At 45.5% G+C, this 24,776-nt stretch overlaps 2 protein-coding genes across 2 annotated transcripts in view; one reads left to right on the top strand and one right to left on the bottom strand.

Moving 5' to 3' along the window:
- The first annotated feature begins 2,051 nt into the window (after window positions 1–2,051).
- Window positions 2,052–8,493, top strand: TMEM252 (transmembrane protein 252). The gene is made up of 2 exons (XM_044264344.1): window positions 2,052–2,401; window positions 5,992–8,493. Exons 1-2 carry the CDS (start codon window positions 2,064–2,066, stop codon window positions 6,227–6,229), a joined length of 576 nt encoding a protein of 191 aa, XP_044120279.1. The 5' UTR covers window positions 2,052–2,063; the 3' UTR covers window positions 6,230–8,493.
- A 2,922-nt stretch (window positions 8,494–11,415) lies between these two features.
- The window catches only part of PGM5 (phosphoglucomutase 5), a 201,433-nt gene continuing 188,072 nt past the window's right edge, over window positions 11,416–24,776 (bottom strand). Inside the window, exon 11 of the mRNA XM_044265946.1 lies at window positions 11,416–12,945. Coding sequence (XP_044121881.1) covers window positions 12,856–12,945 — 90 coding nt within the window. The 3' untranslated portion in view covers window positions 11,416–12,855. The remainder of the gene's footprint in view (window positions 12,946–24,776) is intronic.

Below are 24,776 nucleotides of genomic sequence, written 5' to 3' on the forward strand. Positions count from 1 at the left end.
CACAGGTACCAGAAGGCAGTGATCATCAGGGGCCATCTTAGACATCTGAAAACCTCGAGACTAGTTGGAAAGGAGGGAAAATATTGTCTTCAAATTGCAAGGATAATATCAAGACTAGATGAAAGTAGATCAGGGTAAGTATTGAAACATAAAAGTAGAAGTTAGGAAGCGAAATAAGGAAGTGCCTTATATCATTTTTGATCCAGTGTCTTTCTCTCTCTCCTAGCCCATAACATGAAGGTCCAGCTAACGAGATGGTGGGGATAAAGCTAAAGGTTGTACCTGGCACCACTAGGCATGGCACAAAGAATCCCTTTTTCCATCAGGAAAGTAAACGGAATCATGTAATGGAGTAGTGGGGTAGGAGTGTCAAAGAGGGACTGAAGATAGTCTGTGCACAAAAGTGACCCAGAGTCCCCATGGGCAGGAGAATTTCAGCAGGGGCATGCCAAAACATCACATAAAAAAGGAAGGAATCAGGGCATGAACCAGATCTAGAATAGGGTGTCCGTAACCAAAGACAGTCAAGATGGAGGAAACAAATTCCAGACACGAAACAGAAGGCTGGTTCTGTAAAGATTTTTTGAGGCAAAGATGCAGGCAAGCAGATGGTGCAGGGGAGAGAACAGGGAACATTTTTTTAGAGACATCTACCAAAACAAATTTTACTTCATATGTATTTTATTTGTGGGACTTTTCAGAGCTTTTGATATGTTAGTGTGCCTCGTGCAACTCTAAGGTGTGTGTGAGGGAGGGTGGGGGTTGGAGAAGTGGCATTTCTCACGTGTGTTGATTTGTTTCACTTGGAGGTAAAAACATGCTACACATTTTAGGAAATGCTCTTTTATTAAATACTGTGGCCTTTCATGAGAGCAGGAAAGGTAAGCCAGGAATGGAAGCCAGCAGTTGAGCCATAGCAAAAATTCTTGTAGAACACCTATGTGTTAACCAGAATGACCCTAGGATCTCAATATTTGGGTCCAGCAATGGGAAAGATACAAAACCAGGGTCAGAGAAGTCATCAGATCATCGCCTTTTTAAAAAGATTTTATTTATTTATTTGAGAGAGAATGAGAGAGAGAGAGAGAGAGAGAGAGCATGAGCTCAGGGGGGAGGGGCAGAGGAAGAAACAGACTCCCTACTGAGCCCAGCGCCTGCAGCCTGCTGGATGCCAGGACCCTGGGATCAAGACCCTGGCCAAAGACAGATGCTTAACTGATTGAGCCACATAGGAGCCCCCAGATCATCACCTTTTACAATCATCAGCAGAAATCCCCCCAAATTCCCAAAGCTTTCTTACAGTTCTTCTCTCCAGAATTCTCTTTCCTCCTCCTGTGTATGCCCATTTCCTTGTCAGCAGAGAAGGAATCAGGGAGTTCACCCCATTGGCTTTTCTCTTGGAATGTGTCCAGTAACATAAGGTAAAGCAATAGAGTTTCATTGAGAGAGACAAGACAAACCTGTTAGGAGCTTTAAAAATGTCTTTTTAGGGGGCACCTGGGTGGCTCAGTGGGTTAAATCCTCTGCCTTCAGCTCGGGTCATGGTCTCAGGGTCCTGGGATCAAGCCCTGCATCAGGATCTCTGCTCAGCAGGGAGCCTACTTCCCTTCCTCTCTCTCTGCCTGCCTCTCTGCCTACCTGTGATTTCTGTCTGTCAAATAAATAAATAAAATCTTAAAAGAAAATGTCTTTTTAGTAGAGAGAAAGAAGAAATCAGGAAAGGATCCCTTGCCAAGCCACAAAGAAGACAGTTCATCAAGTAACGCTAATTTCTCTAGCCATGGGTATTAAGAGAAGAGTGCCCTTATAATCAAAAGGTAAGAGACCTTCCCTCAAATAACTGGGGCTGGCTGGGCTGGCTAAGGTTCCTTCCCAGCTCAGAGGAGCAAACCAGCAACAAGAAGCCACTCCTTCCTGCATTACACAATGCTGTGTTTTTAGGTTAATCCTCCAAGGATATTATGGTAACTTCCAATGGTTAATGAATAGCTTCTAAGTGCCTGCTTCACTTAATTGTCCAAAGGCCAGTTGGTCCCAGGGCATATAAAGCTTCGAGCTGGCTAATGAGAGCATTCTCTCTGGGCAAGGAAGCAGGGGAGTGGAAGAGTTCCAAAGGAGCAGGGATGCAGAACAGAACTAGTCTCGTTCTCTGTGCCCTTGCTCTCCTGACGGGCTTCCTGATGATCTGCCTGGGGGCCTTCTTCATTTCCTCAGGGTCGCTATTCAACTGTCGAGGGAACCTGATCCTGGCCTACATGCTTCTGCCACTGGGGTTTGTGATCCTTCTGAGTGGAATTTTCTGGAGCACCTACCGCCAGGCAAGGGAAAGCAAAGGGGTGTTCACCCATGTGCTCAGAAGACGCCTTTCTCTTGGGGCACTGCCCCTGGCCACAGTTGACAGGTATGTACGGGGAGGCCAGAAGATGAGGAGGGCTGCAATGGGGCTGAATTCTGGAAAAGCAGAATGAACTTAGTCCCACTGTAGAGAAATAACCATGCCCTGCAGGGCTGTGTGTCTAGAACTGAAGCTTTCTGGTCGGGAAATTAGTCTGGGGTTAGTCCTTAGGAAGAATGGTGCTGCTTCTGGGGAAAACCATGAAGTAGAGGGTATTTATATCTGAAAAACCACTTCTTCCCCCATTGAAAACCGACCTAAGCCAATAGAAGAGGCCTGACTCTCGGGTTCTTTTGTTGTATCATGGCAGCTGTCCTTAGAAGGCAGGTGGTGGCGGGTTATTCCCCATAGCCCGGCTACGAGGTCGCAAGGAAAGGAAGTTCCACACCAAATTCTGCCACACAACGAATGAACAAACAGGCATTGAACGAGACCTGCAGCCTCTTCATGAGCTCAGTGAGGTCTCAGCTTACCTCTTTCTAGGTGTTCTGATCTCACCTTACACGAGAGATTTATTCAACACTAGGCAGTAACATTTCAGGGGTAATTCAGTTAACCTTACCACCTTATACCCATTACGATGGTTCCTACTTAGAAAAACACACAGAAAACAACAAGTGTTAGCAAGAGTATACAAAAATCTGAAACCTGGGGGCCCATGGGTGGCTCAGTGGGTTAAGTGTCTGCCTTTGGTTCAGGTCATGATCTTGGGGTCCTGGGATCAAGCTCTGAGTTGGGCTCCCTGCTCCGTGAGGAGTCTGCTCCTCCCTCTCCCTCTACAGCTGGTTCTCTCTCTCTCTCTCTCTCTCTCTCTTGCTCACTCACTCTCGGTCTGAAACAAATAAATAAAATCTTTCAAAAAATTCAAAACTTTGTGCACTCCTGGTGGGAACATAAAATGGTGTGATCTTTTTATGGAAAATGGCATTGAGGTTAAATACAGAATGACCATTTGATACAGCAAATCCTACGTCTGGGTATGTAGACAAAAGAATTAAAAGGAAGAACTTGAACAGACAAATGTATGCCAGTTCATAGCAACATTCTTCATGATAGCCAAAAGGTGGAGACAACCCTTATATGATCAGTGGATAAATGGATAAGCAAAGTATGGTCTATCCATGCGATGGTATATTATTCAGCTGCAAAAAGGAAGGACATTCAGACACACGCTACAGCATGGATGAACCCTGAAGACATTATACTCCATAAAAGAAGCCAGACAGAAAAGGAGAAATACGTGTATGATTCCACTTACATGAGTATCTAGAGCAATGAAATTCATAGGCAGAAAGTGAACGGTGGTTATCAGGGGCAGCAGGAAGGGAGGGCGGGGACTTACTGTTAACGGAGTACAGAGTTTCAATTTGGGATGATGGGAAAGTTCTGGAGAGGGATAATGGTTGCTCAACAGGGTGGATGGACCGAATGCCACTGATCTGTACACTTAAAATGGCTGCAGGGGTAAATCTAATGTTACATGTATTTTGCTACAATGAAACAAAACTCAGTTTGCCAGTATCAGACAACCAAAACCCTCCTGATTCTTGGCTGAACACAGGACCATGTAGGGATAAAACTTCAGGGATCATCCTCAAGACAAAGGCTGCAAGACTCCGTCAATTCTTTTGCCTTCTTCGTCTGAAATATCTTAGCTACTCCACATATCTTGAATATAAATCATTTTACCCATGACGGTTGGTTTTTGACATTATTATGCTAACTGATAAAAATACTAATTACAATAACCAAACCTTACTTCCAATGTTTATTATACTAACTGGCAAGGTTTCCGGGTTTGATAAAAGATTACGATAACCAAAGTGATTACGGAGGGTGCTTCTCGAGTGATTACTTTTTTTCCTGTATGTTAGATGATTGCCTCCAGAGTGTGAATTCCTGATAAGAGTAACTGATTGCAGGGGCGGCGGGGTAGCTCAGTTGGTTATGCATCTGCCTTCAGCCCAGGTCAGGACCCCAGGACCTTGAGACGGACTCCTGTGTCGGGCTCCTTGCTCAGTGGGGAGTCAGATTCTCCCTCTCTCTCTGCCTGCCACTCCCCCTGCTTGTGCACTCTCTCTGTCATATAAATAAACTCTCTTCAAAAAGAAGAGTAACTGATTGACTCTAGGAGGCAGCTCAAATTTAGGAACACATGCATAATGTCATACCGTGCTGAGTTATTTCAAAGAGATCCATGATATGGCTATCTTGACACCGCTTGAACCTCCTCCTCCTGCTGCATCTAACAGGTGTCCAGCCTACACAGAATGGCCAGGAAGTCAGTCCAGGAAAAACCGCATTTCTAAGAAGGATATGCATTCCAAATATGAACCCACATTGAGGTAGCAGAGCAAATGCGTGTGCAACGGTGGAACGCAGGGCACTGGGAATGTGAACTGGTTGGGGCGGACGGGACTGGAAGAGCCGGATGGGATTTGGGGGCAGGCAGCACTCATCTTGGAGCCTCTCAAATCACCCTAGGGAAAAGCTTACCTTCTGTCTTCAATGTCCTTACACATGTGCCCCGTGACACTGCCGTGGCTATTCTGAGTGAAGCCCGAGATTTATGCCGTACAGTAGACCTCTCCTTCAGCTATCTGGCTTTGCGCCTGTTAATATTTGGAATGGAGCTGTGGCTCCAAGGGGCAGGCTCTGTTCTGTTGTGGTTACACACCATCAACACTTGCCATGGGATTCACCCTATGAGGGATTCACCCTATAAATACAGAACTTAATCAAGCTCACCCTTTCTCGTCCTCACCTCGCACCACTCCTGTCCCATTCACGATGGAGAAGCCAGAAGGATTTAACAATTAGCAACCTTGGACAAGATGACCGATGAATACGTCACCTTTGGTGCAAATGGCTCCCTTCGCCATTGACCTACTGGCGTGGAGAGGGCTGCCAGGGAAATCTACGTGAAGTTCTCAGTTGAAATGTCTTGAGAAATGAGTACATTTTTTTGGAAATTGGTTGTTGAGACTTAAGAGAGTGAAAAGAGAGAGAGGAGCCTCTGATACAGTCAAGGAGACAGCACAGAGCTCGGTTTTTAAAAAGTTTTATTAGACTGTAGCTGACACACCATGTTCCATTAGGTTCAGGGTATGACAGCAATATGACAAGTTTATACATTCGTTTTCATTCATTATTTTGCTGGCCAGGAGATTTTGAGACAGTAAGTGCAACGGAGTCGAAAATGAGATGTGTGTGAATGGGGACAAGGACATGCACGACTAACTGGGTGGAGGGAAGTTGCACAGCTGAGGTCCCGTGTCCCTTTCCTGGGTAAGGATCTCACGCTGAAAGTCCCTGGTTCCCATGAGGGAGAGAGAGGGAATAGCTTGGAGTAACCCACTGGGAAAAATAGGAACTATAGAGGCACACATCCGATGGCTGATAAGGAGGGTTTTGCTGGAAGAGCAGCACATTTTTTTAAAAACTGGTGATGCCAGGGAAGAAGTACATCTGTTTCAAAATCAATGTTTCTTAACAGTTTCACTTCACACAATGTGATTTGAGAGAGGCAGGCATATGCCTCTTTGGCATTAACCACTTAAATAACACATGTATGTTTGTGGCATTTTGATCCCCAGGCCAGATTTCTACCCTCCTGCGTATGAAGAGAGTCTTGATGCGGAGAAGCAACCTTGTCCTGCGGAGGGAGATGCCTTGGATGTTCCTCCACCTCTGTACACAGAGATGGGCCTTGAGTCCGAGGCTGCAACTGATGCCCACCCAGAGGCCCCCCCTTCCTACGAGGAGTCTGTAGCAGGCCGGGTGTCAGCAGCCGCACCACTGCAGGACGCGGAGAGGCAAAGCCGGGGATGCTGACGCAGGCGACACTCCCTCGTGCTCAGGATGCACGTTCGTGGACTACAGCTGCTGGTAATAAGCGTGGGCACCCGACTATGGGAGGGAACGCGTCCTCCGGGACCCCCAGGAGCGCTAGCCAAGGAGATGCTGGGGATGAGAGCCGTGCAGTTCCGCCGATGTGCTTGGCCTGTAAGGGCTCCGGAAGGGTGCAGTCAGCAGCCGGCAACATATCAAAGGATTCGCGCTAATCGCAGCCCAGATGGGCTCTGGGACCAGCTTTTTGGAGCTCTGCTCCAAGAGGCTTTTGGCTGTCACTCAACCCCTCCCATCACCTCAGCCCCTGGAGGAGAGAAATGAGGGCTGCTCGTGAGGCAGCCCAGCGCCTTCAGGCACTACATCACCCAACAACCACGAAAGGAAAGTGTGCTGGGAACGAGGGGTTTTTGTGGCTTACTTTGTGGTTTTTGTTGGCTGGTGTCGTAGTTCTCTCCACTTACCATATCACCAGAGGGACACTGTAACCCGCACCATGGGAGATGTGCTCCTGGAAGCCATTGGTGTTACTTCGTATTACTTTAATTTGTGTATTTTATTTCTATGTGGAAAACAACTATACTATTTCCTTTCAAAATGGCTCAAATACAAAATTTTCAACAAATATCTTAAAAATGGGATGGCTGTACAAGCAGAGATGACAAGGTTTCTTAAAGACTCAAGTGGGACAGACAGAATACCTAAAAATCCGTAAGACACAGAATTCAGAGGGGGGAGTCTGTACTAGCCATAAGTAGTATTAGTATAGATTTTGATGTAAATCTTGAAAGGCATTAAAATACTCATGTGAATTTCAACAAATCCCCCTGCAAATCTCCAGAATTGAAAGAAAGGAGACTATACTGTAGTACTTTGATCCTTAAGAGACAATTCTTTTTGTCTCAAGATACAGAGCCATGCATCTTTTAGACTTGGGATATTCATTTTAAAACCCACTGATTTTTCCTCAGCTTTATTGTATTTTATTATGGTTTTAACACAAGAGGACATGTCAAGTGGCAGGGCAGTCGAAGAGAAGCAGCCTGATGCTTTAGAGCTTGGACAAGACTCTTTCATCTGTCTGGGTCTCAGTTTCTTGCTCAGTCAAGTCAGGAATTTATGCTGGGATTATTATCTAACAGTTACAGAATGTCTTTTATATCATGGGTTCTGTGCTGTGAACTTTTTGTGCTTTTTGTTTAGCCCTCATTTTACCCTTCAGAAATAAGTGCAATGTTTAGTCCCATTTTACATGAACTGAGAGTTCAGAGCGTTAAGAAACTTTGCCCAAAGCATACAGTTGTTCCCAGTAGAGGGGTGTAAGAGGGTGTATTTACTTCAAACATTTGTGCTACGTTAACCCTGTCTCAGCTCCCTTCTCTCACGGAGCAGTTTGGACTTTTCTTCAGCTTCAGAAAGTGGGTCCCAACAAGTAGTAGAGTCCCAGCACTGGTGCAATACCTTATAGGCCTTGAGGAAGACAGAGAGCTTGCTCTAGAATTCTATTTTATATTTTTTAACTTAAAAAAATTTAAATTTTTTTCACCATATTTGTCTTATAAAAGGGTTCTCTTTTAACATGTAAATACACACTCCATGTTTTCTGCCTAAGAGCTTGACCTTCACTTCTTGAAGTTGCCTTCTCTCTCATCATTCCATCGATGATGAATAGTGGCTCCTGCTGGTGACAGGCAGTCCTCAGTGAATGGGCAAGAGGGGGACTTGAATAGTGGTGGCGAGGATGAAGAGCTTTCAAGGAGGAAGAGGGTTGTTGAGATGGAATGGAGCCTCCATGGCCTCCTCTTCTCATTTTTGCTGAGTGTACAGATTAAGCATATCTTGACAAATACACAAGGAAGCCACATAAGAGGAAATCCTGGTCCCTTTATATGAAACATGCATTTGGGCCCCTGGGATTTGAATCCTTGACCTCAAGGGCATAACTGATACGAAGGTCACTCATGGTTGTCCGATGAGAAGGTGACTATTGCTTAGCAATGCAATTTATTATTTCTCTCTTGTCATCTCTTTCTATTCCTTTACTGAGACTGTTACCCTGAAATTGTTTCTGGGGTCTGAACATGTCCATGGGCCTGAACCAACTCTGTCACTGGGCTTTCAGCCAGAGTGTGCATGTATCATAGGTGGCTTTTCCAACTTCTGGTAGTCATATGAAACATGTTAATTTTGGTTTACATAAGAAAATTGTTTTGGTCTCTTTACTGTAATAAATTTTGTACTTAAACTTCCCTCTCTTTCATCTCTGTTTTGTATCAGGAAAAAAATCAATAGGGGAACATAAATCAAAGTTTGATTCTCCCTGTGGAACTAAAGAAGCATCCAGATGAGTTAATCTTTTTGAAAACCCAAACATTACTAAACATCAACTATTGATTCAGAAGATAAGCCAGGTGCTTTCTGAAAAGAAGTACTACTAATAGATATTTATTGCTTTTTTGAAAACAGATGTACTCTGAAGCCAGCCATCAAGGACAGGGGTGTTAGTCCAAACAAATCCTACATTTGAGAGGCCCAGCAATTAAAACCTACTGGGAAAGTCAGAACAAAAGCGTTCTGTTGTGCTTAATAAGAATTCATTGGCCAGCCCTGAGGAACTTCCTCAAGGAGGTAGACATTGTATCCCATCTTCCTCAAGTTTATAGTACAATTAGTGGTGATGCAACCACGATTCCCTGAATGGCAAGGAGGGAATGGAGGCTGGAAAAGTGGAGAAGAGGCAAATATTCACTACAGTCTTTGGTCATTCCCTTCTCTCACAGGAATGGTAGGCTCACCTGTCAATGAGGAAGGGAAATTCTTAGAGGTGACAGCTCCTCCAGTATTTTCATCTTATAACCTTCCTCTGAATGGTGGGTTTCGGTACTCCCTCCAGCTCCCAGAAGGTGAGCACGACAAGGTCAGTTATAGAATACATTATGCTGCATCTTTTGCATATCTGAGATGTAGTGCATGTAGTTTTGACCTCTCTGCTCCAAAACTCACAAGTACTTTTACTGGCAATTCTACCCATCTCTCAAGATTCTACTTAAACACACCATCTTCGGTGAGGTATCTCCCCAGCTCGCCTCTATTGCAGGGCACATACTAGGTGTTAAAAGACATGAAAAGATGATAAAGACATGGCCTTATAATGCATAACTTCACCGTATTCTATAAATTTCCATGACATTAATATTCACATACCAAGTGGGCTGTCAACTGCATGAGCCGTTTCCACCGATAAGGACTCCAGCTGGTGGGAGTAGAACAGACATCTGCTAAGCTCTGCTGCCTCCGATCCTCTCTTGCTGTTTGTAACTGCTGAAGGGACAAACACGAATTTACTGGCAGTTACATCATTTTGAAAGGTGCGTGATTTCTCAGGCCCTTCTCCACTCCAAGAGGGAGATCTCAAGGCAGGTGTCTGGGATGTCAGGGTCCATGTGTTTCAAGACCACCCAGTGCATGATCAAGCAATAAAATGGAGTCACCTCTTAGGGCACTCCCTATTCCTACAGGTGCTTTTCAAATTCCCCACGCCTGCCATGGCTGACAGCTATCGCTGTCAAAGTAAATCCCATTCCTTACATGGACCCACAGCTGGCCAATCAGAAGTCAGCACACCATTATGCCTGGGGCTGTCTGCATTATCTGCAGACAACACTGGCTCAGCACGGCCGACCATCAGCCCAATGTGCTGCCACGGGACTCATCATCAGTCAAAGGCTTCCTGTGTAGAAAGCCTTCAGGTCATGTTCAAGCCCTTCAGTCTGAGATGCCATAAAAAACCATTTGTTCTCTGGACTTTGGATCAGTAATACTGAATAAATATCTCATTTTAATAACGGCTGCCTGCCATTTTCAAGGTCAGCTAATGAACCCAAGAATCATGAATGAGGCAAACCAATTTTTTGTTCTAAGGGATTGGTGGACCCCTGGTAGAATATTTAGAATCCGCCATCCCCTTCCCTTAAATGACTCCCTGGCACATATACACACACATTGTATATGTGTGTGTATATGTGGTTGGAAACCACTGCATTGTGGATACCGTTGCTTGCCATCATCCTGGGGGTACATGGTGTCACGAGTGAACCCCTTGATACTAGCCAATCATAAGAGTGGCCTGACAGTTGCCACATTCCATCCACGCTCTCCTCTATGATGGTCTCTGTGGTCCCCTCAAAATTCTTGGACCTCTCCAGTCATTTACTCTTAAGAAAGATCCAATGCCACGCCATGAGACCCAACGCAAGCCTCCTCTCCAGCCATCCTACCTCTCAACTCCCAGTCTTTGCTCTAGCAGCACTGATCCCTCATGAAATCATATACACGATTACAAGTCTCCGGAAACTCCACTCTTCGGGAAACCCACCAGGTGCCTAGTGTCCTGCCATCTCAGAGCCAATCCCTCTGCGTGTTCCCATAGCATGTTCCTGGCACCTCTACTAGAACATGTCCTCCTGCCTCTTTGTGTATTTTGTCATAGCCTCCCATGCCCACCTTACAAACTCTTAGGAGCAGGAATCACATTTTATACTTCTCCTCACTGCACCACAAACAGGACTCTGCAGAGAGTCGTTGATCAACCAGTGTTTGTTGAATGAATGAATGAATGAATGAACAAATACTTGGGTGGCTAGGCACACATGGTAGTAATAAAAACAAAACAGAAATTTTAAATGAGGATTACCTTATACTTGAACTTTGAACCTAGAGATGATTCAAAGTTCAGGGACTTGAGAAAAACATGCTTATTTTCTGACCCAGCGCTAACCCTAAAAATGCATCCTGCTGTACGGAGCCACGCAGAGCTGAGTAGTACATGGATGCTGCCACAGACACCACGTATAGGTGGCGAGAACCAAAGCTTTAAGGCAAATGACATGTGTTGCTGGTAAAGTCCACGACTTTAGAATCTCTGTTCAAAGCCACCCTCTGTGAATATGAAACGAAGATACTTACGATGAAAGATCAGTTGCCAATTTCATCTCTGCTGACTCCAAAGGCAGTTTTGAGCAATCTGCCTTTTCTGGTCCCACTTACATGATACATTTCCAGGTCCTAACAACGAAAGCCAGCCCTTGCCAGTGTCCTGAAAGACAGACTTACCAAAATGGGAACACCCGTGGCAAGACAGACATGCAAAAATCCACAACCCATGCGTCAGGTTGAAATCAGGAATTTCTTTTTTATTGGCTACTACATGTCCTAGCAAGTTTCTGACAGAAGCAGAGATAAAAAGTGGATACAAATCCCTTCCCGGGAACATCTCCCTGCTTGCTCCCATCGTGACCACGGTAAAACCCCCTTGCTTCATAGTCCAAGAGCACCACGTCATCTGTGCTAACGACAGGGTGAGTGAGAGTGTCATTCCCAAGGAAGCAAAACATATGCAAACAGGTCCCACGCACCGGGTGTCCCGCCTGGGGGCAGACAGAGGCTGCTGGAGATGCAGTGTCCTTCTCCTGGGCAAAGTGAGCCAGCTGTGACCTTCTGGGTTTCCGGCAGGGATGCCACCTCCTGTTCCCACATCTCATCAGGTCCTTAACCACCACTACTAAGGTCTTCCAGCAAGCACTCTATTCTCTACTTTGCTAGCATTTCACAGTCTCCTTCTCGAGCCCCTGTGAGTAAGATGTGGGCTGTGTCCAAACGACTGCTCTAAAAAAGGCCCTAACTGTGAGATAAGGGAGCGGAGAGAGAGTCAGAGAGAAAGCAGACAGGGTGGTATTTTGTCTCCCCAGGAGGAATGGATGTAAGTCCTTGTATCACCCTACATGATGTCATCAAGGGAGAGCCAGCGAAATGCTAGGCACTCATCTGCAGTCTCCTGCCAAGACGCTGCTTTCCACCTGCACAACGAATGGCTGAAATCTGGAGGAATGCAGCCGGCGGAAGAGCTAAAATAGCACTATTTACAAAATAAGAGAGGAAAACACCCTTTGCTGTGTTTCCTTGAAAGTGTGCCGTGGGGATCTGTAGAATGCTTCCAAAGATGTGAGAGAAGGTGGCATGGGGACTCGCAGGAGATGGGAGTGGGGAGGTGGGCCATCGGGTGGCTGGCGGCCATGAGGAATTCCACAAGGTGTCCCCTGGGAGACCTGACCCAGGATGAAAAGCTAAGTCCTCTACCACGCCAAGGACAGTCTTCCAAGGAGAGCCTTCGCAACAGCACCCGTAGCTTGGGGGTTAGCCTAACTCTGGCACTGTGCTCTGTGCGTGAATTCAGAACCTTCCCTCAGCTCACACCAATGGTATGCAGACGCCATGATGGACAAGTTCCTGGCCCACTTCCTCTTTTTCAAAAGGTGAGGTTCTTTGGTGGGTAAAATATAGATACCAAATGATAGTGCTGCTTTAACAGACCACTGAAGACCCTGTTGCATTTGGAGAAACAGACCCAACCCCCCAAAAATCTTCGTTCTTTCTCCCTTTTTCTCTTCCCACCCACCCCTCCCCCACCCGCCAGCAAATTAGTGTGTGTATGTGTGTGTGTGTGTGTGTGTTTTCGAAATCATAAAAGGCACAAACAGGTAGCAAGAAGGCATGGGTGAAGGGTCTCCCGCCAAGGGCTCTCTTTTGGCCCTGGTGACTGATCTTCCCTCCATTCAGGTGATGACAGTGGGGCCTCTCCGGCCAGTTCTCTCATGAATCTGGGATATTTTCAGCGCGATGGCTATAAGAGGACTCAGCACGGCCTGGAAAAGGAGGGGAAAAGTCTGTGAACAATTCACGTCTGTCACAGGAGGGTCACTGTGATTGCTTTCTGTCACAAGCACCTGGATTCAACTCTAATTTATAGCTTAAAGGCAGATTTCCCACTGGCTGGACACCTGTTCCCTAAACCCCGGTTCCTCATCCATAAAAGGGGAATGAAGTAGGTAGGGCCAGGTGTGGGGGGTAGTTAGCAAAGAGGGTCTCCAGTGCCTTGTCCAGTTCCCCAAAAACACGGATCTCAGAAACTCACCAACCCAACTCCTAGAGCACTGGGGCATTTCACGAACAGAGCTTTGTAAATTAAGGAAGTTCAGAAAACTCCCAGTCTTCCTCTCTCCGCACAGCATGTATACCCTGCCCAGACACAAACACACACAAGAACTTGAGGAAACACACTCATTCTCCAGCATAAGACCAGAGGCCCGCAGAACCTACATCTTGATGTTTCACAGAAGGCAGACCAATCCTTTGGCTGGTGCTGCACAAATATCTACTTCCCTCTTCCCATCAAATACCATGGTGGCTCGTCAGGTGCCTCAGTGTCCCCCAGAAGAAGGAGTGTTTAGAGGCCTAAGGAGTAGATTCTCAGAAAGGCAAAGAACACAGACAGGAGAATCATTTCTTGCCCTCTAGCTGCTGATCATTTCACAGGAGTGAGGCACTGGTTTCCAAAGTATGGAGCACATTCTCATACACACTGATGATACAAAAGGTTATTTTAGATGGTTCGTGGGTGTGGTGTTACCTACAAAACAGCAAGTGGAAAGAGCCGAGATGCCCTTCAACAGGAGAATGGACAAAGAAGATATGTCCAAAGAAGAATGGACAAAGAAGATATGGTCCAATACTCTGATGGAGTATGATGCCTCCATCAGAAAGGACGAATACCCAACTTTTGTAGCAACATGGACGGGACTGGAAGAGATTATGCTGAGTGAAATCAGTCAAGCAGAGAGAGTCCATTATCATATGGTTTCACTTAATAGTGGAGCATAAGGAATAACACAGAGGACATGGGGAGATGGAGACAAGAAATGTGTTGGGGGAAATCAGAGAGGGAGACAAACCATGAGAGACTGTGGACTCTGAGAAACAAACTGAGGGTTTTAGAGGGAAGGGAGGGAGGGGGAAGAGTAAGCCCAGTGGTGGGAATTAAGGAGGGCACATATTGCATGGAGCACTGGGTGTTGTACATAAAAAATGAATTTTGGAACACTGCATCAAAAACTAATGATGTATTTTATGGTGACAACATAACACAATAAAAAAAACCACAACAAAACAGCAAGAAAGCCACCTCACTTTCCATTCTTCTTCCACTGTCCTAATTCATCAAGGAGAAACTCTGTTGGCTGTAGATCTTTAATACACAAACCAAAGCAGAGCACACCACAGGCAAGCATTACCTAGATAGAAGGTAAGATCATTGTATATCTTATTGAATTCATTTTTGTGGTGAGTTTTTATTTATCAATAGATACTGGTTTCTTTTTTTCCACATAGACTCAAATGTTCTATAATAACTAGATTCAAGTGAAAACATTGTAAGTCCATTAAAAGGACAAACACTAACACAGGGATGCTGATGGAAGAGGAGTTTGGGAAATACTAGCAGAAGGGAAGAAATGAAGAGAGCACATTGAGGAAAATAAAACTTGTCATTTTTGTGAAGGGAGAGGGGGATTCCGCTGTTTGCAACCCTCCCCTATGCCTAACAGACACGGGCATGACGGGAACGCACGCATTCTAAGCAACAACAAGAGCACAAGCAGAGGCCCAGGGTCCATGGACAAGCGCAGGTCACCCCGCGTGTCCCGAGTGGAGTGTAGACACAGGGCACTCCTGAGTAACAAGTGAGCAAGATCTGTTGGGAGGGATGGAAATGCCAGGGCACGGTAAGGATTTAATTCACTAGGCAAGGCCAGATGCTGGAGTTTTCTGAGTTAAGGGGTGACAATATCAGACCTGTGCTTTGGAAAGATGGTTCTAGAGGCAAATGTGGGAGTTTAACACACTTCTTGCCAAATGGATGAAATCATCTTATTCTATGACGATTACTAGCTGGAGAAGCTCAACTATCATCTTGGAAGCTAGAACAGAGAGAAGAATCTTGAGCCATTTCCTCACAGGTGCACAAGCCAAGTGCACTTCCCTCTGGTTCTGTATCCATGCACATGATATACAGAAACAGAAGGTTTTATGTTCTTTTAATAACCCTCCTGGTGCCCAGAAAAGTTTCCTACTGGCACATTTTGTGAGGCCATATTCTACGTGATGCCCATATAGAAGCATCTGGATCCTTTAGAAGCCAAGCTCTGATTTTGTACAGAAAACAGATTATTAGCTTTCCTTCCCTTTCCTGTCTTCTCTTCCCTCTCCTCACACCCCTAGCTTTTCTGGGCTATGTGACTCTTCACTAACACCTAAAAGAGAGGTTAAATGAGGACAGAGAAGGAGAATGAAGTGAAAAACCAATCACTTTAACTGAGATCCTGGAGGACAAATAAAGATAAGCCTTATACCTTCTATTTAGGAAAACACATGAAATTGAATTTGAAACTTGAAGAACTGAAAAATTAAGACATGCTGGTTTCACATCACTGTGAGTTTCAAGGTCAAAGACCTTCAACTCTACATTTTCTTAAAGATTTTATTTATTTATTTGACAGGGAGAGAGAGAGAGAGAACAAGTTGGCAGAGCAGCAGGCAGAGGGAGAAGGGGAAGCAGGGAAAAGGGGAAGCAGGCTCTCTGCTGAGCAGGGAGCTCAAGGCAGGGCTTGATCCCAGGATCCTGGAATCATGGGATTCCTGGAATACCCTCTAGTTCCATCCACATCATTGCAAATGGCAATATTTCATTTCTTTTGATGGTTACATAATATTCCATTGTGTATATATACCACATCTTCTTTATCCATTCATCTGTTGATGGACATCTAGGTTCTTTCCATAGTTTGGCTATTGTGGACATTGCTGCTATAAACATTCGGGTGCATGTGCCCCTTTGGATCACTACATTTGTATCTTTAGTGTAAATACCCAGTAGGCAAGCACAGTTTTAACTGATACTGTAAACCCTGACCAAGTTTTCATAACAGATTTCCACCAAACTTGGAAGATAAAGCATGGCTTTCCCTTTATTCTGTGAAACATCCTGAGTGCAGTCCACAGCTCAGGAGTGGTCTGTGATCCAGTCCATCACTTTCTGGTCTGCTCACCCACTTCTTCCTCCTCCAGCAGCTGAGTTTTGTGCTTCTCAGGAGTTAGCTAAATTGTCTCTTAAGGAAGTTAACACCTGTTACGCTAGTTCTTCAGAATATGCACTTAAACTACATGTAACCCAGAGAGATGTGAATATACACAGGAAGAGTTCTTTCTATGAAAGTTAAGTTGAATATTCTGGAAAGAATTAGGCAATGCAATTAGCTACTCCTGTGAAATTAATGCAAGAGAGAAACAATAAAAAATTGGGGAAGAATGAAAAAAAAGTCTAGAAAATTCTTTCTTCAGATTCTTCCCAAGAATGTTTAAGTTCCCACTCTCTATAAAGGAATTAAAGGTGAACATCACTGATGAAATATAAGTGGGGATCTAAGAGAGATAATGACAACACCAAACAGTGTGCTCATAGTGAAAAGAAAGGGCTTGGGTCAATGTTAAGAGACTGACAAACAAATACACATTTATATGTTTTGTGCTAAAAATACAATGGTCAAGATACACACTTAGTTACCTCTTTTAGCTCTTTCTGGATTCATGAATTAAGCACTTGTCCCTTGCTCTGACCATGTCAGAGAAAAAGGCTTCAGTGCTATTTATGCATAATGGTAGGAAGAGAACCCAGTTTTGGAAACTCCATATGAGGAAGACCTTGAACTTGGGGACTCCCGCTCTGAGCACAGAGCTCCAGGCCAACACAGCACAGAAACTGTGGAGCCATCCACCCTCAAGGGACCATGAGGGTCTGGGAAGAAGGACAGCAGTGATGATCACCATGGAATGAACAGTAGTGAGGTCTTTTCACCCACTTTCCAGCAACCCATAAAGTCTATAGATGTTTGTAGGACCCTAGCAAGTTCTGGGACAAGTCCCTAAAAATGCCCAAGATTAAAATTTTTACCAGCCTTGTGGGATGGAAGCTTCCAGTTATAATAAGGTTAAGGATCATAAAGCAATGTCTTTTTTTTTTTTTTTGGCCTGAGTATATAAAGTAAATAGACATGTGCTGGAATAATTGGTCATGCTACCAGGGCAGGAATTTTGTTTCATTCAAGCCTTAGAAAAGCGCTTGCTACGTAGGAGGTACTCAGTGCAGATTGGTTGAATAAATTAATGCCCTATCAGCCTGGTGAAGAGAAGATGATGAGGCAGACAGAGACTTCTGTGGCCATTCATGCAGGATGCTGTGGGCAAGTGGGAGGGTCACTGGATTTTTGTTTCAGAATCTTTTTCTTCAGAATTCATAGCTTTGATACATCATCCACCATGCATCATGGAAAGGAGCTAAGGGAGATTAGTTTTCCTGAGACAACAGGAAAGGCCCTCAGAATTGGGAATGAGATGAGGAGTTAATAATTAGAAGCCTGTGGATGTGAGATTGCCAAGGAAGAACTGAAGTACAGAGCTTGAGAACAGAGAGGAACGTGGGAAGATCTAGTTTTGAGTTTTTCTTGTCACTGACAAGGAAACTGAAGTACAGACATGGGCCATGATGGGCCCAGGGTCCCCTGTCTGGTCGCTGAGCTAAGAACCGAATAACACCTCCTCTACTGCTCTTTCCATCCCACAACCGGGACTACTAGGAATGATAGAGAAAGCAGAGGAGATGAGAGGAGTGAAGAAGGAGAGATGAGGGAACAGTGGGATCATTGCCTACTGCCCCAGACAAGTCTCTCCTCACATGAGGGGGTCGGACAAGACTGACCAGCCATCTACACTGACCAAGAACAGAAGAGCATTGCTGGTTGTGTGAACGCCTTAGAAGTTCTAAGACCACTCTTTGTGAATAAAAAGAACAAACTGAGACTTTAATCAATTAAGAATAGGAATAGCACTTCTAGGAAGTGCTTGACATCGCTTTTCTAAGCTCAAGAGTAGGGAAGATAGAGTGCCCCTTTGGGGACAAATTGAGTTGGCAGCATATCCATCCAACAGCACTCACACAGGAATTCCAATGTCCCTTCTCTGTCTTGGAGAGTTGGGGGGCAGGTGGAGAGATACGTTGCCATCTCAAGGTAGTAAGCCTACCAGGGTAAAGAGGGACTTGGAGTCTGTTTCTACTTAAAATGTGGATTGGTTTTTTTTACCATAGGTTTTAACTGCATCAATTTTGATTTTTTATAATACTGCATTGTAATACTTATTTTTATTGCTGAGGTGTTTTGGTGCCTCTTTAAATTTTGCACCTAGCTAAACTCACCCTAAGCCTCATCCTGTATTAGTTTTTTTTTTTAGATTTTATTTATTTATTTGATAGAGAGAGATCACAAGTAGGCAAAGAAGCAGGCAAAGAGAGCGAGACAGAAGCAGGCTCTCTGCTCAGCAGAGAGCCTGCTGAGCAGAGAGCCCAATGGGGGACTCGATCCCAGGACCCCGAGATCATGACCTGAGCCGAAGGCAGTGGCTTAACCCACTGAGCCACCCAGGTGCCCCCTGTATTAGGTTTTAACCTGTTCATGCTCCTCAGAAGCACAGAGATCATTTTTCCTTTCATTTTTCCTCCCATATCCTCTCACTTTCTGCTGCTGTGGTGGTGGTTCTGATCCATGTGTATGCAAATTAGGGCCCTAAAGATACACCCCTAACCAAATGAACTTCTTCCCATCCCAGATCGGCAATGGACAGGAGAGGTGTAAATGATCTGAATGTCACAAGACTCAAAGTAAATATTTAACTGATTTTTGGGGGGGAAAACAAAAATCCTAACTGGAAACACAATCACTGATTAAGCCAGATTTGCAGAATCTGTGGAGAGAACCCAGCTCCCGGCTGGTCTTGAGGAGGAGGGAGTATTCAGATGGTCAGGGAAGGGTGGCTGCAGGGAGGAGGATGAGTGGATAATACTTATGCTAGTTCCTCCCTCAGGTCAGGTAATACTACCCAAGAGAATGCAGATTTCTCACCAACAGAAGACATGAGCCTTCTAACACCAATAAAACAGGAATTTATAACAAACGCCACTTTCTCCTGATTCTTAGGGCTAGCTTGCATCAACACCCCCACTGAATGGCCTGACCTCCTCTCACAACTTCGTTCCAACACTTGGTTTTAGTCCATATGCTATTTGCTTAGTTTAAGTACTGGTTCTTGAACTTGAGCGTGTATCAGAATCACCAGGAGTGTCTGTGGAAGTGCAAACTGCTTGTCCCCTCTCTGAGCTCCCGATCCAGGCTGTCTGAGGTAGGGCCCAAGAATGTGTATTTCTAACAAGTTTCAGGTGATGCTGGTGTTGGCAGTCCAGGGGCCACACTTTGCAAACTGCTGCTCTAAGGTGTGCTGATTCTTGTACCTGTCGAAATTCTTTGCTCCAGTTCAAGGCTCAGTTTTCTGGTTTGCATCACACAGTTCCACACCCTGGCCACAGCTGACTGGACTAGGAGTGGGTCCCTGACCTTCAGGAAGCCACCAGAAGGTGGCTAGCAACCTGCCAGATGGTCCAGGGACAAAACTTGAACTAGCTGATCAGACTCTTTCCTTCAGGGGTTAAACTGAGAGTTAGTGAAAGAATGAGCCAGTTAACAGTGGAAGCTAAATTAACCACAAGATTATGATTGACTAACCATGAGAATGTAAGGCACCATGGTAATCTAGAGGTGGTAAGAAAACACGGACTCTGAGAAAGATGACAGAAACGTTACAAGAAAGCAGAAAGAAATCTGGGGGGGGGGGGGGATTAAGGAGAGCAGAGGGAAGTAATAAAGAGTTGGTAAAGAGAAAGGAATGGTATGAATCCCAATCATCTTTCAAGTAAAGATCCATCCATTCCTGTCTAGGCGGCCAGAGTCTAAAACTCTGCTCGAGGTCTGGTCTCCGGGACCTAGCCCTAGGACAGGACCCTCCCTCAGATTTCTTGAGCTAACCTAGTTCTCTGTATGCTCTAAAATAAATCAAAAATTTAAAACAAATTAAGACAGTTACATTAATCCAATAAACTCACCCAAATTGTGTTTTTCTTGGATCGTTTTGAGGAACCATCATTGCTCAGCTGTTTACCACCAGTGAGAAAAAGCTTCTTTCCTTATAAAACAAAACCTATTGCAAACCAAAAATAATTTCCTCACCAGCTTAGCTCATGACCACACCTGCATATCCCACTAATCTCTCCAATGGCTGGGCCAGAAGTGCTCCTCAGTGAGTCTTTCTTTTTCTCCCCCTCATTCAAGCAGTGGCCAAACCCATCGGTCAATTATCTCCACAGCAGCTTGCCATTCACCCACTGTGCCCATCCCAAGGCTCTTTCCTTAACCCAGTTGTCTGAATCCCTACCTGTTCTCAGCCTCACCACACTGATCTTTTCTGACTAGACTTGTCCATCTGACTCCCTCATGCAGAAGTCCCAGATGATCCCTCCAAGGCTACCCTCAGCCCCTCTCAGCATGGCTGTCAGGCTCTTGACAGTTGGGTCTCACTCTCTCTGATGGGAAGAATATTTCCCAGGATGTCAGGCCCTAGTCCCTGGAGTCTATAAATGTGACCTTCTTTGTGGGGGGCGGGGGGGAGGTTCTTTGCAGATATGATAAAGTTAAGGACCTTGACATGAGGAGATCTTCCTGGATTTTCCAGCTGGACCGTAAATGCTATCATGGTCGTCCTCATAAGAGAGAGTCAGAGGAAGATCACACACACAAACACACACACACACACACACACACACACACACACAGTGGCTGAGTGAAGATGCAGCAGAGGTGGGAGTGACAGCCACACACCAGACAGCATCAGCAGCTGCCAGAAGGTGGAAGAGGCAAGAAGCGTTCTCTCCCAGAACTTCCAGAAGGAGTACAGGCTTGCTGACCTCATGATTTCAGAATGCTACCCCTGAACCAAGAAAGATCTATTTCTATTGTCTGAAGCTCCCTAACAATTTCTACTGTCTGGGGACGGTTATAGCAGCCACAGGAAATGATGTCTCCCTTCTTTCCCACCAGCCCTCCTCAATGAGCGGCCTGCCCCTTGTCCCAGGCTGTTGCACCCCTGAAACTGTGACCCCCTCGGCCTAAGGCAGCCCACCTGCTTCTCATCTCCACTTCCACGTGAATTGCTTGGTCAGTATAGAACCATGCTGCCCTCTCACCCAGCCCTTGAGGCCTCCTCCTTGGGATCTTCTGGCCATCCCACCCTGCCCAGCTAGGCTCGCTCCATTCTCCAGACACTCACGTGCTTCTATGGATTCCTTTTTATCTTGATTTACAGGGATTTGTAGAGTTGATTTTTCCCCTCTCTCTTCCTCTACACACTTCCACTAAACTCTAAGTGACTAGAAGGCAGAGCTTTTCTGACGTAGGTCTGTTTCCCCCACAATACACATCTTGCCCATAAGAGTTGCTAAAGAAAATGACAGGTTTGGGAAATTAGGAAATCAGGTGAGTTGTCCAGTGTTTAACGCAGTGGGTGATGACGAGAAACTACCTCGTGTTCTGTATCCCATTCATCAGGAAGACTCAGTAGAAAGAGAAGAAACTGTCCATTGATTCTCCTACCTGTCTGCTCCTCAATCCAAGGGAGAGTCCAGGCTTCATGTCTCTTAGACCAGGAACCCCTCTTCACTTGGGAAGGTTACTAGGTTCTTGGGGGATTTTAATTAGCACTAAATACTAATATGGACCAAGGGCTGGGGTGAAGGGGTCATCATAGAGTTGAAAGGAAAGGAAAGCTGTCAAACCCAGGAATACAGCAAAGGGAAAGAACTCTGTGCTCGCGAAGTGGCAGGAACCTGGGCCCCCCCTGGATCAGCAATGCCAGGGAAGGAGGGAGGCCTATGGGCAGTAGCAAGGACCACAGGGTTAAAGAGCCCTTGCTCCCACCCAGAGCAGTGCCCCAGACAGATGGAGAGGACAACACACAAACGTGGTGTCACAGAGCAGCAGAGTAAACCCACATTCTCCCCAGGATAGTGTGCTCCCTCTCTGGGCCTCTGTCCCTTCTGCAGGGTCTCAGTGTTCCAGAAAAGGGATGGAGCCCAATATGGCTACTACTGAGCCTCCTGACATCTTAGGCTGGGGTGACCAAGTTAGAGACCATCTGATCCGTATAACAGAGCAGTGTGACTTTTCCTGAATCCCAGGGGTCATGGAGCAGTCTGTACCTGTTGGGATTATAAACTTGGAGTCATCCTCTGATGTGTTTCCAATATATCTAAGCATTGGAGACAGTTTCTGTTTATAGTGTCCAAAGCCCCAAGCTGACTTTAGAAGGGCTCCTGCTCAAAGGGGTAAGGGGGGTGGAGACCCATCCCAAGCTCATCTCAGAAGATGGCAAGGGATCGTGTCTTCCCAGAGGAAGGGGTGCCTTTGTCTTCCCACAAAGATGTCACCCACCAGCCTTATGATCTTATATCTTGCCCCGGATACTTTTTTCTGTTTGCACAAGGGTGCCCTATAGGCTAAGATGTCACCCTGGTTATAATCACCCAGACTTTAGCTAAGAAGGATAACTGGCTATTTTAAACCCATTTGGGAAACATCTAGAACAGGATTTTTTTTTTAAGATTTTATTTATTTATTTGACAGAGATCACAAGTAGGCAGAGAGGCAGGCAGAGAGAGAGAAAGGGAAGCAGGCTCCCTGCTGAGCAGAGAGCCCAATATGGAGCTTGATCCCAGAACCCTGGGATCATGACCTGAATGGCTGAAGGCAGAGGCTTTAACTCACTGAGCCACCCAGGCGCCCCTAGAACAGGAATTATTACTGAAAACAAAATCAAGTATGTTTTTGCTAATAAAAATGAAGGGTGATGGGCATTAAGGACACAGGAATTATTACTGAAAACAAAATCAAGTATGTTTTTGCTAATAAAAATGAAGGGTGATGGGCATTAAGGAGGACACATGAAGTAATGAGCACTGGGTATTACATGCAACTGATGAATTCCCAAACACTACCCCGGAAATGAATGATACACTATATGTTAAATTGAACTTCAACAAATAAAAATAAATTAAAAAAAAATAAAAATTAGGTGAAAATGCTAAACACTGCAATATCTGCTGTGTATTATAATCCATACAACCACGGCCCTGACTTCAATTTCTTTTTCATACAACACATCTACCTGTCTTGATCCACAATAGAACTAAAATTAGCCAAGATGGAGACTTGATCCACAATAGAACTAAAATTAGCCAAGATGGAGACTTGATCCACAATAGAACTAAAATTAGCCAAAATGGAGACTGTGAAAACCATGTCGGGTTTTGAGCCCGACATGGAAGGAACCATCGATCTTGTCAACATTAGAAGCCCAGCCTCCACAAAAGTTCTCCTCTGGGGCGCAGAGAGGCATCCCAAGATAGAAGCTGACAAAACGGAAGTTCAGTCAAAGTGGAAAATACAAGAGCCCTTTGGGACGGCAATGACTCATTTGCTAGAGACCACATTGAGCAGTCAGGCCCCTCCCTCTTCCTCACCACTCTCCCCACTACTATAATTGTGGACTTTAAGAGGTGAAAGACAGCCCCTGGGTGGCAAATCCAAAATAAAACAGAGGAGTCACAAAGCCCATTTTCCTGCTGGTTCAAATGTGAGCTCCACTGGGCTCCACAGTCAGAAGGATCCCGCAGAGATGGGGAAGGGGATGGAGCCAAACCCCTGGGCAGCATCTGTGGGCACTGCAGAGATGTACCTGTCCCTGTCCTATGCTGCAAACACAGACCAACCTGCAAGATGTGACAACGTCCATCTCATAGAACTGCCCTCCCTGTCACTCTTCCCCACCCCATTCCTCTCCTCTCCCTTCTGAGCCTCCTTTCTGCCACCAAAGACATTGTGACAGGCTGGGAAATGACTAGTGGGTTCAGATGGCCAGTTTCTGCCCACTCTCCTCAGACGTCCCTACTGTGTCTTCCACGTTTCTCTGCGTAGGGTATATTCACAACAGACTTCAAAGGTTTCCTTGATGGGGAACACACTTGCCAATTCAGAGGAAAAGTATGGCTACCCACCCCGCTGTCACCACTCCCAGAATTATTAGCAGAAATACAACTGCATGATGGAATGCAGGGGCCAGAAAAAAAAAAAAAAAAGACCGCTGTCCAGTTGGTGTTGCCCAAAGGACGCTCCTTGAAAGCATTCACCTCCTCTTTGTCCCTCTGGTCCAACCACTTCCAAAAGTCATGGTCCTGGTGATCAGTTATTTCTTAAAAACATGGTTCCTATGGTTGGAACAACAATGAGATTCCACTTGCTTTTCTGCACGTGGATGCCAGGAAGACATGCTCCTGAGAGATGGGTTTAAAGCTTCCAAAGAAATTCTCCAAAGGTTGGTCAGAAGACTGTTACCTAAGGACGAGGGAGGCATCATGGGGGGCGCTACTCTGGGACGAGATGGGATGCTACTCCCATCATGGTGATGACATGTCAGCGAATCTGGGGGCCAGTCAGAGAGTGTACAGATCCGACAAGCTCCCAACATGATTCTGATGCATACCCAGGTCTGAAAACCACACTCGTGAAGGGTCACGCTACTTATTCTAGAAGCAGTGGTACAGAAGAGTGGTTACAACCATGGGCTCTGAAGCCCCAGGGCTGGGCTCTACCCCTTGTGAGCTATGCGAGCCTGTGAGCCACCTAACCTCCATTAAGTCTTCATGCTCCGT

This window comes from Neovison vison, chromosome 9 (assembly GCF_020171115.1).
Source record: "Neovison vison isolate M4711 chromosome 9, ASM_NN_V1, whole genome shotgun sequence".
Taxonomy (NCBI): Eukaryota; Metazoa; Chordata; class Mammalia; order Carnivora; family Mustelidae; genus Neogale; species Neogale vison.

Excerpts from the sequence above, each read along its gene's own strand:
- TMEM252 (XM_044264344.1), top strand. The coding sequence starts at position 2,064 with ATGAGAGCATTCTCTCTGGGCAAGGAAGCAGGGGAGTGGAAGAGTTCC. Across the intron at positions 2,402-5,991 it reads CCCCTGGCCACAGTTGACAG|GCCAGATTTCTACCCTCCTG; the intron begins GTATGTACGGGG and ends TTTGATCCCCAG.